Source organism: Anomaloglossus baeobatrachus, chromosome 6 (genome assembly GCF_048569485.1).
Source record: "Anomaloglossus baeobatrachus isolate aAnoBae1 chromosome 6, aAnoBae1.hap1, whole genome shotgun sequence".
Classification (NCBI taxonomy): Eukaryota; Metazoa; Chordata; class Amphibia; order Anura; family Aromobatidae; genus Anomaloglossus; species Anomaloglossus baeobatrachus.
This window is the reverse complement of record NC_134358.1, coordinates 152,453,223-152,469,638: the sequence shown is the minus strand read 5'-3', so window position 1 is coordinate 152,469,638 and position 16,416 is coordinate 152,453,223. Positions and strand designations below refer to the sequence as shown.

Below are 16,416 nucleotides of genomic sequence, written 5' to 3'. Positions count from 1 at the left end.
GTAAAAACCGTGACCCTGTTGCTGAAGAGGAACAGGGATCACCACTCCTTCTGCCTTCAGAGTGCACACCGCCTGCAGAAGAGCATCGGCTCGCTCGGGGGGCGGAGATGTTCTGAAGAATCGAGTCAGAGGACGAGAGCTGAACTCTATCCTGTAACCGTGAGACAGAACGTCTCTCACCCAACGGTCTTGTACCTGTGGCAGCCAGGCGTCGCAAAAGCGGGAGAGCCTGCCACCGACCGAGGATGCGGTGTGAAGAGGCCGAAAGTCATGAGGAGGCCGCTTTGGGAGCGGTTCCTCCGGCGGTCTTTTTAGGACGTGACTTAGACCGCCATCAATCGGAGTTCCTCTGATCCTTCTGTGGCCTGTTGGACGAGGAGAATTGAGACCTGCCCGCGGGCCGAAAGGACCGAAACCTCGATTGTACCTTCCGTTGTTGAGGTCTGTTTGGTTTGGACTGGGGTAAGGATGAGTCCTTTCCCTTGGATTGTTTAATGATTTCATCCAATCGCTCACCAAACAGGCGGTCGCCAGAAAATGGCAAACCGGTTAAGAACTTTTTGGAAGCAGAGTCTGCCTTCCAGTCACGTAGCCACATGGCCCTGCGGACTGCCACCGAATTGGCGGATGCTACCGCCGTACGGCTCGCAGAGTCCAGGACAGCATTAATGGCGTAGGACGCAAACGCCGACGCCTGAGAGGTTAAGGACACCACCTGCGGAGCAGAGGCACGTGTGACTGCATTAATCTGCGCGTGACAAGCTGAGATAGCTTGGAGTGCCCATACGGCTGCGAATGCTGGAGCAAAAGACGCGCCGATAGCTTCATAGATGGATTTCAACCAGAGCTCCATCTGTCTGTCAGTGGCATCTTTGAGTGAAGCCCCATCTTCCACTGCAACTATGGATCTAGCCGCCAGTCTGGAGACTGGAGGATCCACCTTGGGACACTGAGCCCAGCCCTTGACAACGTCAGGGGGGAAGGGATAACGTGTGTCCTTAAGGCGCTTAGAAAAGCGCTTATCTGGACAAGCTCGGTGTTTCTGGACTGCCTCTCTGAAGTCGGAGTGATCCAGAAACGTACTCATTGTACGCTTGGGAAACCTAAAACGGAATTTCTCCTGCTGAGAAGCTGACTCCTCAATTGGAGGAGCTGGGGGAGAAAGATCCAACACCTGATTGATGGAGGCTATAAGGTCATTCACTATGGCGTCCCCTTCAGGTGTATCTAGGTTGAGAGCGGCCTCAGGATCAGAATCCGGATCTGCCACCTCCGCTTCATCCTCTAGAGAGTCCTCCTGCTGAGACCCTGAGCAGTGTGATGAGGTCGAGGGAGGCTCCCAGCGAGCCCGCTTAGGCGGTCTGGGACTGCGGTCCGTGTCAGAGACCTCACCTTGGGACCTATGAGTCACCCCAGGAGCACTTTGCTGCTCCAACCGAGGGGGGCCTGGGGTCAATGATTCAACAGTGCCCGGGGCCTGTGTTACCGGTCTGGACTGCAAGGCCTCTAGTATCTTAGCAGACCATTTATCCATACTCTCAGAAAGTTTGTCAGCGAATACTGCAAACTCCGTCCCTGTCACCTGGACAGTGGTAGCAGGTGGTTCCACTTGGGCCACCAGTGGCAGAGGCTCCGGCTGAGTAAGTGCCACAGGGGCCGAGCATTGCACACAATGAGGGTAGGTGGAACCTGCCGGTAGTATAGCCGTACATGAGGTACAGGTTGCAAAGTAAGCCTGTGCTTTGGCACCCTTGCTTTTTGCGGACGACATGCTGTTGTCTCCTCTGAGTACAATCCAGGAGGGTATATAGCCAAAAACCAACAGTGCGACCTACAGAGTAAATGTATAGCATATAAGCATATATATATATATATACACTTCAGCGCCCAGGGGGGCCAGCACCTAGAACAGGTGCGGCTTACCGACCGCTCAAAGCGGTTGTGTGACCACCAGATCCCTGCCTGGGGCTCCCAGAGCCGTGTTGTCTCTCCTCTCCAGTGTCAGATGTGCTGACAGGAATGGCTGCCGGCGTTCTGTGAGGAGGAGGGGGCCGTGGGCGTGCCCTAGAATGTGCGGGAATCTGGTGCCCCACTGTGCTGAGTGAGGGGGGGAGGAGGATACAAAGTATGCTCCAGCCCTCAGCGCTGACGTCCAGTGCAGCGTCCCGCCCTTCCCCTGACTGGCAGGCCCGGGGGCGGGAGTATGCGGTACTAGGCCGCAGAAGCCGGGGACTAAAGTTACAAGCGCGGCCGGCAAACAAGCGCGGTCAGCGCGGTAGTCCCGGCGCACTAACACACCCAGCAGTGCTGCAGCGTGTATGACACAAGCGCTCCATGCGCCGTCCCCAAGGGGACACAGAGTACCTCACAGTAGCAGGGCCTTGTCCCTGACGATACCCGGCTCCTGTCCAGCAGATTCCCCAGGGGCTGCGGAGGGAGCACGGTCCCAGTGTCTGGAGACCGATTAGGATCCCACTTCACCCAGAGCCCTTAAGGGATGGGGAAGGAAAACAGCATGTGGCTCCTGCCTATGTACCCGCAATGGGTACCTCAACCTTAACAACACCGCCGACCAGAGTGGGGTGAGAAGGGAGCATGCCGGGGGCCCTGTTATGGGCCCTCTTTTCTTCCATCCGACATAGTCAGCAGCTGCTGCTGACTAAATTGTGGAGCTATGCGTGCATGTGTGCCTCCTTCGCACAAAGCATAAAAACTGAGGAGCCCGTGATGCACGGGGGGGGTGTATAGGCAGAAGGGGAGGGGCTTTACACTTTTAAGTGTAATACTTTGTGTGGCCTCCGGAGGCAGAAGCTATACACCCCAATTGTCTGGGTCTCCCAATGGAGCGACAAAGAAAAGACTCAAAGTCCATTCAGCACGGTCACATTTTGCAGCTGCCTGGTATATGAGCTAAGGAGAGCCATGGAAAATGTCTCATCACTGAACAATGTTAACGTGAAAAATTAGACATTCCTATTTTGTTGGTGAATTTTTTCTGTTCCAAACTTTTTTTCTTATGTTCAGCATCCCCCCCCCTCCCAGATAAACGCATCCTGGAAATTCTCCCAATATCCCCAAAACTTCTATTCAGGTCCAGTAAAAACTCAGATATGATTTAGAGTCTTAGTTTTTCTGGAAATTTTATTATGACATAAAAACACTGCCTCCAAATTGAGGCCTAAACCATTGTGCCAGGCTCCGTAAATGTACAGTGCTGGCGATCATGGATCTGTAAGATGACAACTAACCCATTACAAGGACTGCAGAGTGCTCCTAGTAGACAAAATGGCACGCAAAAACAAAACGCCTAATAGGAACTATGAAAGAATACTGGGGACTTGCAGCTATGAGTTCAGTGCATTCATCAGGGGAGCAGTTTTTGCTTCTTCCCTGTGGTAACATATACACAGGGGTCATGCTCACATAACTTCTTGGATTGGAAAGTAGTGTGTTATTAACCCACTTTCTACCTGACATGTGAATCTAAAGAAGCACTCCCATTAAAGTTTTAATTCTCTTAATATAATGCAATCATCATATTATATAGCATTGTGTACTTAAAATTGCTCATTTTGCCTTTCTAGCCAGTAAATTCTTCTCTTTTTTTTCTGCTCAAAGTAAAAACAGGAAATATCTTGTCACTCTATGAATCATTGCGCTCTACAACTCCTGACCCCCCCCCTCCCCCCACTGCCATTGACTTTTGCATTGATGACTCATGATATGAAAAGAGACTTCCTGTTTCTACATAGAGTCTAGAAGGATTCAGCTAGTCTGTTTTTAATCATGTGATGTCATAGATCTAATGGAAAATAGATGAATTAACTGAGCATAAAGGTAATATAAGCAATTGTAAGCAGACAATGCTATAAAATTTGATGACTGCAATATATTAAGAGGACAAAAAACTTTGCAGAGTGCTTTTTTTAAAGTGCTAACTTCAGATCATGCCTGGGATACTAGCATTGACCTATACCATTAATGTTATTCATAGACCTCACAGCTAAAAGGGGGTCAACCGGGATTTAATACATAAATAAATAATACTAAATTAAGAAAATAAATATTTATGGTTTTACCATAATAAATCCTCTGTTCTAAGTCGTCACCACTCTGGATGTCCTGGTTTTGTAGTGATGGTGTCACATCCATCATCCATGTGACTTCTGCAGCCAATCACTGTCCTCGGCAGCCACCTGCCATTCAAAGCAAGCTCACCACTAAGACCAAAGATTGGCTGCAACGGTCATGTGAAGTCATCACTGCAGGATCTACGAGGACAACCAGAGTGGCGGTGCTAGAGTAGCAGGGAGTTTATTGGAAAAGAAATGGTTGAGACATTTTCAGCTGTCAGATGTGAGACTGCACCAGCTGAAGTGCTACAATGGGATGAGTACATATGAAGAAGGACATATTTATGGTGCCAAGCTGAACGATTTAAAGGGCTGTTCATGCATCAGCTGTGATGTACTTTATATAACTTACTACATAAAGTACATTTACATACATTAAGGGAGCTGAAAATCCCCTATAAAGAAATGTTCACACAACTGGCGGTGCAGCTGTGAACCCAGATTCAAAAAGGTAAAACTTTTACAGAGTAGATTACAAAATAGGAAAACCCACTAAAGAGAGCCCTATGTATTGAATGGGGAAGACCAGTCAGGTCATGAGGAATAGCTCTAATTAAAGATAAAGAGGCTGTCCACTACCTTAACATTAATGGCCTATCCTTAGGAGAGGTCAGCAAATGTCTGATAGGCTGGGGTCAGACACCCGGCATCCCTGCTGTTGTCAGTGCCAGCGGCAGCAACAGGCAGCCAGAAATGCTCAGTTCTGGAGTTGCACTGTCAACAGACAGAGGTCGCAGCCTGATACTGCATATCCGCCTCCCATTCAAGTCAACAGAAGGCGGATGTGCAGTACGTGGTTGCGGCTGCTATTAGAAGACGGAGCAGCACCCAGCCTGTGCGACAGCGTCTGATTGAAACCAATCACAGACCCGGTCTGCGGGTCTATTGTACAGTAAAAAAAATAAATAATATTGACGTAGTGTCCCAACATTATGATACCCAGCACAGAAAGCCTACAACTACAGGCTGCATCCCCCAGCTGTGTGCTTATCATGGCTGGGTATCAAAATAGGAGATACCCCACGCTGTTTTGTTTTGTTTTTTTAATTACTTAAATAAATTAAAAAAAAAACAAAAAACAAAAAAAACAAACAGTGTGTGGTCCCCACCAAATTTGACACCAAGCCACGATAAAGCCCACAGCTGTGGGCTGGTATACTCAGGCTGGGGAGACCCAGCCTAAAAATATCAGAATCTGTTAGATGCGACAATCCGAGCACTTTACCCGGTTCTTCCCAACTGCCCAGGTGCGGTGGCAATCAAGGTAATATCCGTGGTAAATCGCAGCTCATAGCTGCAGCTAAGCCCTAGATTGGTAATGGCAGGCGTCTGTGAAGCACCCCCATCATCAATCTGTAATAAGTGGCAAGAAATAAACACAAACACAGAAAAAATCCTTTATTTCAAATAAAATACAAAAAACACCCTCTTTCACCACTTTATTAACCGCATGATCACACCCCTGCAGGTCTGATGTAATCCACGACGATTCAACTCTGCTGCATCCGAAGATCACAGCGAGCAGATATAGAACAAGACTACCCGCTGTTAGCTCCAGAGAATGAATGAGCCGCACGATCAGCGGTCACTTCACGCAGATGATTTCCGGTCACAGCTGTGACTGTAAATAGCATGAGAGAGGTAACCGCTGAATGCGCGGCTCACTCATTCTCTGTACAATAGGCCCGCAGACCAGGTCTGTGATTGATAGCAGTCAGACACGACATAGGCTGGGGGGGGGGGGGGTTGCAGCATATTCACAGATGAAAGCAGTGAATATCTAATGAAAATAGTGAGCGGCCTGGGAAGTGAAGGAGGGGCCGCAGGAGCGTACATCTGCGATGGTGATTTGGTAAATATAGCGCGCCTGCTACAATCCCCCTATCCTTTCCACCACCATTTTTAGTGCCGGCCAGATACTCGATCAATTCCGGGCCGGAACCAGGTTTTTTTTATTAACCCGGTTAGACCCGTCAATCTAGGGTATCTGTGAGTCCACCTGTCACTAGGGTGAAAAACCGCTGAAAAGAATTGACATGTTCATTCTTGTCATAACGCAGCAAAATCGCAGGTGTTTCACAAAACAGTGAGGAAAATCCTGACGTGTTTGTGTGTGTGTGCGCATGAGATTTCAGAAATCTCATAGACCTTACTGGAACTATAAAAAGGAGTGTTTTATTAGCATGGATTTGCATAAATCCAAGGCAAATCCGTAGCTACAAAACGCTGCCAAAACCTTGCAAAAACGCCCTGTGTGAACATAGCCTAAAGCGGGCTTTACACACAGCGACATCGCTAGCGATGTCGCTTGTGAAAGCACCCACCCCTGTCGGTTGTGCGTAATGGGCAAATCACTGCCCGTGGCGCACAACATCGCTAGGACCCGTCACACGGACTTACCTGCCTAGCGACATCGCTGTGGTCGGCGAACTGCCTCTTTTCTAACGGGGCGGTTCGTTCGGCGTCACTAAGCGCCCGCCCAATAGAAGCGGAGGGGCGGAGATGAGCGGGCCGAACATCCCACCCACCTCCTTCCTTCCTCATTGCGGGTGGCCGCAGGTACGGTGATGTTCCTTGTTCCTGCGGTGTCACACATACTGATGTGTGCTGTCGCAGGAACGAGGAAGAACCTGCGTCCTGCAACAGCAACAATAATCGGGATAGGAACGACGTGTCAACGATCAACGATTAGGTAAGTAATTTTGATAGTTAACGGTCGTTCCTGCGTTTCACACACAACGACGCTGCTAACGAGGCCGGATGTGCATCACAAATTCCGTGACCCCAACGACATCTCGTTAGAGATGTCATTGCGTGTAAAGCCCACTTAAGGCTATGTGCACACGGGAGTCTGTACCCACGAATTTTGCCGCAGAAAACCTGCGGAATTATCTGGATTTTCTAGATAATTCCACAGGTTTTAGCAAGTACAGACACTCCCCATGTTACCCTATGGGACATGGGAAGTGCTGTGGCCATGCTGTGGTATGTGCGGCTGCGGATTATGTTGCGGATGTCTCGCAGCCGCACATAACTGCATGTCAATTATTCCTGCGGAAATAGCTGTGGAACTCCCGGCCCTCCACTACGGAGATAGAGATCGGTACTTCTGCAGGTAAGTTGCACGAATGTCCGCAGGTTTTCCACAGATATTTTGCTGGAATCCAGCAGCTATGGGTAGCTGCGGACTCTGGGGAGCTGCTGCGGGAAACCTGCGGACGTACCTGCGGATATATCCGCAGGTGCGAGCTCCCGTGGGCACATAGCCTTACAGTGACAGTTTCATAAACATACAGAATTTTAATAAAAAATAAACTGAAGGTTTTGGTGCACATTTTTGGACCAATTGCATGAAAAGATCCTGCAAGGAGCAAAATTTGTGTTCCTTTTGTATTCCCTATTTCTTTTGAAACTACTTCATGCTGCATGTGATGGACGGCTGTACATGGGCTCATACAGGGAGCTGGGGCACATTTTAAGTACTTATAAGTGTATTCTGGAAGGTTTGTAATATATGACAGTAAAGTTCCTGACAGCTCCCCTTTCATTTGTAGCCGGATTTGTGTTTCTGACAAGGCACAGAGCCAGCAAATTTCACCTTAAAGGCATGACCACAATTCCATCCATGCCACACTTCATTCATTCATCTACAGGAAATAAAAATGCACAGGAAGACACTACAGAAGGAAGGACCTCCCCGTACTGCTCCTTCCACGCGCCTTTTATATGCCATTTAAGGTGAAAGCTGAAAGGAGTTTTCCAATCAGAAAAATTCTGTTTGACGTAAGAGACAAACTAGCAACGCTTTACTTAACCTCCCCAGGTCCAGGGCCGAGTCACTGCTGGTGTCAGGGTCTCTGTCTGCAGCGCTGGCATCACGTGGACAGCGCTGCAGACAAGCACTGAGCCCAGTGCCTCCTCCCATCTAGTGGCACTGAACTCAGCGATGGCCTGTTGTTGACATGATATCAATGCTGCTGGCAAACAACAGCGACAAAGGGGCAGGAGCGCTGAACCTGGGGAGGGTACGTCAAGCACAGCTTGAATTTTTTTTTTTCTGTACAATGAACAGCGCTGGTGGACAATAATTTACTAATACCCCTTTAAGAAGTATTGTATCATGAATATATACAATAACTGACCAGAACCTCCATTAGGTGTGAACAAGGTGCAAGCTGAAAACACAATACAATTACAAAAATGTATATAGCAGCACTGTTAAAAGCTAAAATATGCCAACGCTGAATGGGGAACTCAGTGCATTAATGCTATAGGAAAATTTGAAGAAATGAGATACTTCGCTTATGCATTGGGCCTATGCCTGCGAGCCCGGTAACCATGACAAGGTACCAGGATCTTTTCCAGATAGAGGCCTTTTAGTTAGGGTCCTGGTAAAGAGATGCACCTTGTCGTGGTGACTGGGCTCACATGGATTGGACAATACATAAGCTAAGTATATCTTTTTTCAAATTTTCCTATAGCAGTAATGCAATACCAGAATTCCCACACTCCGTATTGGCACATTTTAGCTTTTTAGAGTGCTGCTGTATATATTTTTGTAGGTGTTTTTTTTTTATTCTGAAGCAGCTAATGTACACAGAGTTTGACTTCAGAAATCGCTGAAAACAGGTATGGAAGGTCTGGCTGGAATATGTGCACATTTGCTATGTAAGAAATACTGGAGAAGCATTATTACTAGTGATGAGTGCGTAGTAAGATGCCTGAGTGCTCGGTACTCAAAACGCGCAGTCGGGTGCTCAGAAGGGCTCAACTCGAGTATTATGGAAATGGGGAAACTAGCATTTTTCTGGAAGAGACTTTTGGAGTTTCTTACTGACGTCCATTATACTTGGTACACTACTAAAGGCCGTCCAAGCGTCTGACTGCGCGTTTCGAGTACTGAGCACTCAAGCATCTAAAGGGGGCTTTCCACGCTACGATATCGTTAATGTTTTATCGTTGGGGTCACGTTGTTAGTGACGCACATCCGGAGTCATTAACGATATTGCAGCGTGTGACACTTACCAGCGACCTCAATAATGGTGAAAATCGTTCACCATGGAGAGGTCGTCCCAAAACCAAAAATCGGTAATGGTTGATTATCGATGTGGTTCGTCGCTCCAGCGGCAGCACACATCGCTGTGTGTGACACTGCAGGAGCGAGGAACGTCTCCTTACCTGCTGCCGGCCGCAATGCAGAAGGAAGGAGGTGGGAGGGATGTTACGTCCTGCTCATCTCCGCCCCTCCGCTTTGATTGGCCGGCCGCTTAGTGACGTCGCTGTGATGCCGAACGTCCCTCCCCCTTGAGGGAGGGATTGTTCGGCAGTAACAGCGACGCCGCCGACCAGGTAAGTGCGTGTGACGCTGCCGTTGCATTAATGTTCGCTGCGGCAGCGATCACACAAAGTCGCATGCACGACGGGGGCGGGTGCTTTTGCGTACGATATCGCTAGCAATTGCTAGCGATATCGTAGCGTGTAAAGCCCGCTTTAGTCGTCCCTCATCAGATTGTAAATGTAGAAACCAAAGTGGCCACCATTTAATGGAAACCATCGTCTACAGTGGTTGTGTTAATAAGATTACCCCTGATAGGATTACCATGCTCTATTAGTATATTGTACACATGACATTAAATTAATCCCTTCACCCCCTGAGCCTGTTTTCGCCTTTCATAGAATTTTGTGAACACGGACCACTGTCACTTTATGCGGTTATAACTCTGGAACGCTTCAACGGATCACATCGATTCTGAGACTGTTTTTTCGTGACATATTGTACTTCATGTTAGCGGTAAATTTAGGATGATATTGTTTGCATTTATTTATGAAAATAACAGAAACTTGGCAAAAATTTTGAAAATGTTGCAATTTGCAAGCTTTGAATTTTTATGTCCTTAAACCAGAGAGTTATGTCACACAAAATAGTTAGTAAATAACATTTCCCACATGTCTACTTTACATCAGCGCATTTTTTGAAACATTTTGTCTCTTAAATGTTAAACCCTTCTAACGCCCTATCAGCAATTTCTCATTATTCCAAGAAAATTAAAAAAAAAAAAAAAATTTTTTTTTTAAGAGACCACAACACATTGAGTGGTGTATATAATAGAAAATACCCAAAAATGACACCATTCTAAAAATTGAACCACTGAAAATACTCAAAACCACATCCAAGAAGCTTATTATTATTAACCTTTCAGATGCTTCAAAGGAACTAAAACAATGTGGAAGTAAAAAATGAAAATGTTACATTTTCCTAAAAAAATATTTTAAAGCCCCAAATTTTGCATTTTTCCAAGGCTACAAGGAAAACAATGCACCATACAATTTATTGTGCAATTTCTTCTGAGTACAAGGATACCCCATATGTGGTGGAAAACTACTGTTGGGGCGCACGGCAGGGCTCGGAAGGGAAGGAGCACCATTTTGGCTGGAATAGATTGCCATGTCACATTTGAAGAGCCAGGAACATACCAAAACAGCAGAAAACCCCCCACAAGTGAACCCATTCTAGAAACGACACCTCTCAAGGAATTCATCTAGAGGTGTAGTGAGCAATTTTAACCCTCAGGTGATTCACAGAATTGTATAACATTGGGCTGTGAAAAAAATTAAAAAAAGAAATACTTTTTTTCCCCACTAAAATGTTGCTTTGGCCCCAAAGTTTTAATTTTCAAAAATGATGATAATCAGAAAATGGAACATTTAATTTTTTAGGCCTCAGTTTCAATTGCACATAGCTTCCGATGCGAGAGCATTGGAAGTGATATGCTAATAACCCTCTGCTGCGAGCCTCAGCCAAGGGTCATGCGACTGTGATCCGATCTGGCAATGGCATCACAGCTGCGGAGGAGAGGGGAAGAGAGCACTTTCTCCCTCTCCTCTGCTGCCTGTCTCCGTGTACATCACACTGCAGTTGGGTGACATGCGAGTTCAGTGCGATGTTTCACACGCTCCCATAGGCTTGTATGGGGGTGCGTGAGCCGAGACTCACTCCCAGACTCAGCATGCTGTGAATCTTTTCTCATACCGATATGGCATGAGAACTCAATCGCAGATGGACACTGCCCCATAGTTTTGCACTGGTGTCAGTACAATCTGATGTTTTATCGGATTGCACTAGTCTGTGCAAAACGCAAGTGGAACCGAGGCCTTACACAATTTCTCCTGAATTCACCAATATCCCATATACAGTCAAAAACTACTTTTGAGTCACAGTGCAAAGCTCAAAAGGGAAGGAGCACCATATTGGAGTTCTTCAGATTTAGATGGAATGGTTTGGGGGTGCTATGTTACATTGGCATAGCTCCTGAAATGCCAGACTCCCCTAAAGTGATCCAATTTTATAACCTACACTCCTCTACACTGTTGCTATCTGCTAATTGACATTCTTCGCCGGCACAGAGCAGTCACAGACCACTCCTGCCGGTGATACAGTGGCTTTGTCAACAGAGCGGAGACTTCTTTTCCGCTCTGCTCTGTAGATGGGGCGGGACAGCCGATGTCATGCTGATTGACAGCCATCTACCCGCTACTTAACTGGTGGAGCTGGAAATCCGTGAGAAGTCTGCAGTCCCGCCCAGTCTACGCAGCAGAGTGGATACAAAGACGCTGATCCAATGATGCTAAGTTCAGCGAAAGCAGCTGAATTGCTGGCAGAAGCAGTCTGTGACTGCAATGTGCCGGCAAACAGCGGTGCCGGGCACAACAGGCAGGTAGACAGCAACTTCATGTCAGTTCGTGGTTCGGCACCTTCCCCACCCCCACATATACCATTTAAATTAAACCTGAAAATCTACACTTCAATTGAATCTCAGTTGTTTCATTTTAAATAAATAGTGTAAGGGTATGTGCGCACTAGGCGTTTTTTTCACGCTGCGTTTTTATGTGCGTTTTTGTCTAAAAAACGCACCCGCGGCTAAAAAAACGCGGCAAAAACGCATGCGTTTTTGCCGCGATTTGGTGCGTTTTTTGCTGCGTTTTTGCTCACTGCGTTTTTAATCAGTGCACAATGCCATTAAAGATTGTTGATGAAAAAAAAAAAAAAGGTCTGATGTCATTTCCTTCTTCAAAATGTTCATTGTATGCAGGAGAGCAGACAGCAGCTGCAGAACTACAAGTCTCAGCATCCTCCATTCACTAGTGTATGCAGGAGAGCAGACAGCAGCTGCAGAACTACAAGTCTCAGCATCCTCCATTCACTAGTGTATGCAGGAGAGCAGACAGCAGCTGCAGGACTACAAGTCTCAGCATCCTCCATTCACTAGTGTATGCAGGAGAGCAGACAGCAGCTGCAGGACTACAAGTCTCAGCATCCTCCATTCACTAGTGTATGCAGGAGAGCAGGCAGCAGCTGCAGAACTACAAGGCTCAGCATCCTCCATCCAGGACTGTATGCAGTTTTTTGCCCAAAAAGAAAAAAAAATGACATGGGCTTCGCCATATTTTTCTATGCTAGCCGGGTACAGCAGGCAGATACGGGCTGCCCCCAACCCCCAGCTGCCTATTTGTACCCGGCTGGGAACCAAAAATATAGAGAAGCCCTTTTTTTTTAATTATTTCATGAAATAATTAAAAAAAAAAAATGACGTGGGCTTCGCCTAATTTTTGAGTCCAGCCGGGTACAACTAGGCAGCTGGGGATTGGAATCCACAGTGCAGGGTGCCCATGCTTTCTGGGCACCCCCACTGCGAATTGCAGTCCGCAGCCACCCCAGAAAATGGCGCTTTCATAGAAGCGCCATCTTCTGGCGCTGTATCCAACTCTTCTAGCTGCCCTGATGCCGGGTGGCTAGCTAGGTAATAATGGAGTTAGGGCTAGCTGTATATTATCAGCTAGCCCTAAGCCCGAAATTCATGGTGTCACGCCAATATTAGACATGGCCACCATGAATTTCTAGTAATGATAAAAAAAAAAAACACAACACACAGAAAAATATTTTTATTAGAAATAAAACACAACACAATTAGTAACTCCATCTTTATTGAAATTAACCCCCCTCCGCAGTAATCCTGGGTCAGGGTCCCGCGCCGTCCAATCCGGATCCAATATCATCTGATCGGTTTGCTGGAAGGCAAAGCGATCAGATGATGTGTCAGGATCAAGTGCCTGAATCACATCACACATCAGCTGATTGTATAAAAGCCGATTATACAATCAGCTGATGCATCAGTAGAAAAAAAAAATAATAATACTCACTTATGTGCTGTGCTGATTACCGGCAGCTCCTGGAGCGATCGATTGGACAGGAGTCTGATCCCGTCCGATCGCTGCAAGAGCTGCCGGTAATCAGCTGATGAAGTCCCCTGACGGCAGGATCAGCTGATACCGGCCGGCTGGGCGCGAAGAAGCCGGCGAGACTGCGATCAGCTGATGCGTCAGGTGACTGCATCAGGTGATCCCTCGCCAGGTCCTGCAAGCAAGGTCCTGCCCCGGGGAGACTGCACACAGCCAGAGCGGCGGTACCGGGAGGAGATGGGAGCGGGCATTGCACCGGACCCTGCAGACAGGTGAGTATATATGACATTTTTTTATTTTTCTACTGTTCACTTTGGTTTTCGCCGCTGCCTCCACCTCCCGCCCAGACATGGCGCCGCACGGAGCTGACATGCACAGGACGGGAGGTGGACGCAGCGGTGACGGTACCAGGAGGATTCATGCTTCTGTGTTTACCAACAGAAGGAATCCTCTTCCTGTACACGTCACTGTAGTGCCCACCCCTTGCGTGTATAGCTGCGTTTTTAGTCATAGAAACGTGGCTATATGCGTTTTTCATTGCGTTTTTAACATCTCATTGAATTCAATGAGTGAAAAACGCAGAAATAATTGACATGCTGCGTTTTTGTGGTCACCACAAAAACGCAGCTAAAAAAAACGCTGTGTGGGGACAGCACTTATGAAAACCCATTGACATTGCTGGGGAAGCAATGTCACTGCGTTTTCAGCACAAAAACGCGGTAAAAAACGCCGCTAAAAACGCGGCAAAAACGCCTAGTGCGCACATAGCCTAATGCAAAGCTCATTTCACAAAGATTAGGTCAACGTCCAAATATTTTGGACCTCACTATACATCAATGTGCTTAGTTCTTCCTGGTCTGCAATGTGATGCCTGCAGAATGGACTGTATGTTCATGGTCATAGGTTCCCTTTAAAGGGGCGTTATAGTTTAAATGGCTGTTGGCTGCTTGTTAGTCAGCCATTCCTTAGACACCTCCATGCACAGGACAAGAATACATGTGTTCTCAATAGGGAGATGCTAAAAAAGCTGCTGCCAGGCACCTCTGGTGAAAGCTTACCTACCATAAGAACCTAGGATCAGGCATGCGCAATCCATTTCCCCCTAAAATCTGTGCAACAAATAAAAGAACACCTAATATTTTCATATCTAGCAACAATGCCATGAAAATCAAATTCACTTTGAGGTCGAGCAGTTCATTCTAGGACAGGGAAGATGACTGGGACTGTTTCCAGCAAACCCCATAAAAAAAATCAAGGATTCTTCTAAAGCGGGCTTTACACGCTACGACATCGCTCAAGTGATCTCGTTGGGGTCACGGAATTTGTGATGCACATCCGGTCGCTTTAGCGATGCCGTTGCGTGTGACACCTATGAGCGATTTTTCATCGTCGCAAAAACGTGAAAAAAATCGCTCATCAGTGACATGTGGGTCCATTCTCAAATATCATTACTACAGCAGTAACGAAGTTGTTCCTCGTTCCTGTGGCAGCACACATCGCTCTGTGTGACACCGCAGGAACGAGGAACCTCACCTTACCTGCGTCCCGGCCACAATGCGGAAGGAAGGAGGTGGGCGGGATGTTACGTTCTGCTCATCTCCACCCCTCCGCTTCTATTGGGCGGCGGTTCAGTGACGCTGCTGTGACGTCGCTGTGACGCTGAATGAACCGCCCCCTTAGAAAGGAGGCGGTTCGCCGGTCACAGCGACGTCGCAGGGAAGGTAAGTCCGTGTGACGGGTCCAGGCGATGTTGTGCGACATGGGCAGCGATTGGCCCGTGTCGCACAACCGATGGGGGCGGGTCCGCACGCTGGCGATATCGGTACCGATATCGCAGTGTGTAAAGCGGCCTTAAGTGTTTTACACGGACATCATTATCATCACCATCATCCTCCATTCAGCCAGGTTCTCATGATCAATAGGAAATCCCTTTAAGCTGCAATCGCATCTTAATGACTAAGATTTGTGCAGGATAATCTTCATGTAACACAGGGAAACCTTAGATGTCAGTCTTACCTGTCCCGTTCAGTGCTCCGGTACCGTTTTTGTTGGTATACTGTCTTATCATATTTCCAATGGTTCGAACGTTATCCCTTATCATTATACCTTGGGCTTGCACCATGAAGAGGTAGGTGTTTGCTAAAAGACATAAAAGAAAAAATAAATTGTTGATGCGCAAAAGATGAAATGCTGAAACGTGGAAAGCAAATGGCGTAACAGATACATAGAAAACATACTACAAACTAGCGTCAGACAGATTTCCACTGGAACGTCCCCTACCAAGGTCTTATCTCTACCAATGCAAGGAGTGGATTGTATTATACATATTTGTGTCTACATTTTTCAAGCCTCTGCTCACGGCAGATGTATATACTATTACTGAAATACTCTCACACAATTGAAGCAGCAAGAAGGACAAGTCAGATTGAAAGAACTTTTTGTTTTTAGTCACATGAAACCTCGTAAAACAAATCAAGTCTTGTAGAAGTTTGCGGTGCCTCCTGTTTGACGTGACAGTTATTGGCCAATTGTCACATACTGAGAGGAACAGAATCTTTGAATTGAGAGACTTTGGTTTATCGCCTCAGCAGACCACTAGGTGCACAGGCCGAGACATCAGCAGTGTTCACCCATGCGTGTCCCAGTGGTTGGGAAAATAATGACAAACTTAAAAGACAGCAAGAAGTGCACAGAGGCGAACGTCTGCAGGGATGGAATGTCAGATTAGAAGAATGGCCGGTAGTGATCCTTTCTGTACTGCAAATGGAATTGGACATCACAGACCAAGCCTAATGCGGGCTTTACACGAGACGAGCTATCCTGCGATGCATTGTCGGGGTCACTGTTTTCGTGACGCACATCCGGCATCATTCACAACGTCGTCTCGTGTGACAACTCCGAGCGACGCAGTATCGCTCACAAATCGTGAGTCATGTACTCGTCGCTCAGTTTTAAAAAATTGTTTAATTAAAATGGCGCCGGTTGTTCATCGTACCCAGGGCAGCACACATCGCTCCGTGTGACACCCCGGGAACGATGAACACAG

General features: G+C 47.2%; 1 protein-coding gene across 1 annotated transcript in view; it reads right to left on the bottom strand.

Moving 5' to 3' along the window:
- B4GALT6 (beta-1,4-galactosyltransferase 6) overlaps nt 1–16,416 on the bottom strand; it is a 173,480-nt gene that overhangs the window by 77,276 nt on the left and 79,788 nt on the right. Inside the window, exon 2 of the mRNA XM_075353324.1 lies at nt 15,387–15,509. Within this exon, the coding sequence (XP_075209439.1) occupies nt 15,387–15,509 (123 nt within the window). The remainder of the gene's footprint in view (nt 1–15,386; nt 15,510–16,416) is intronic.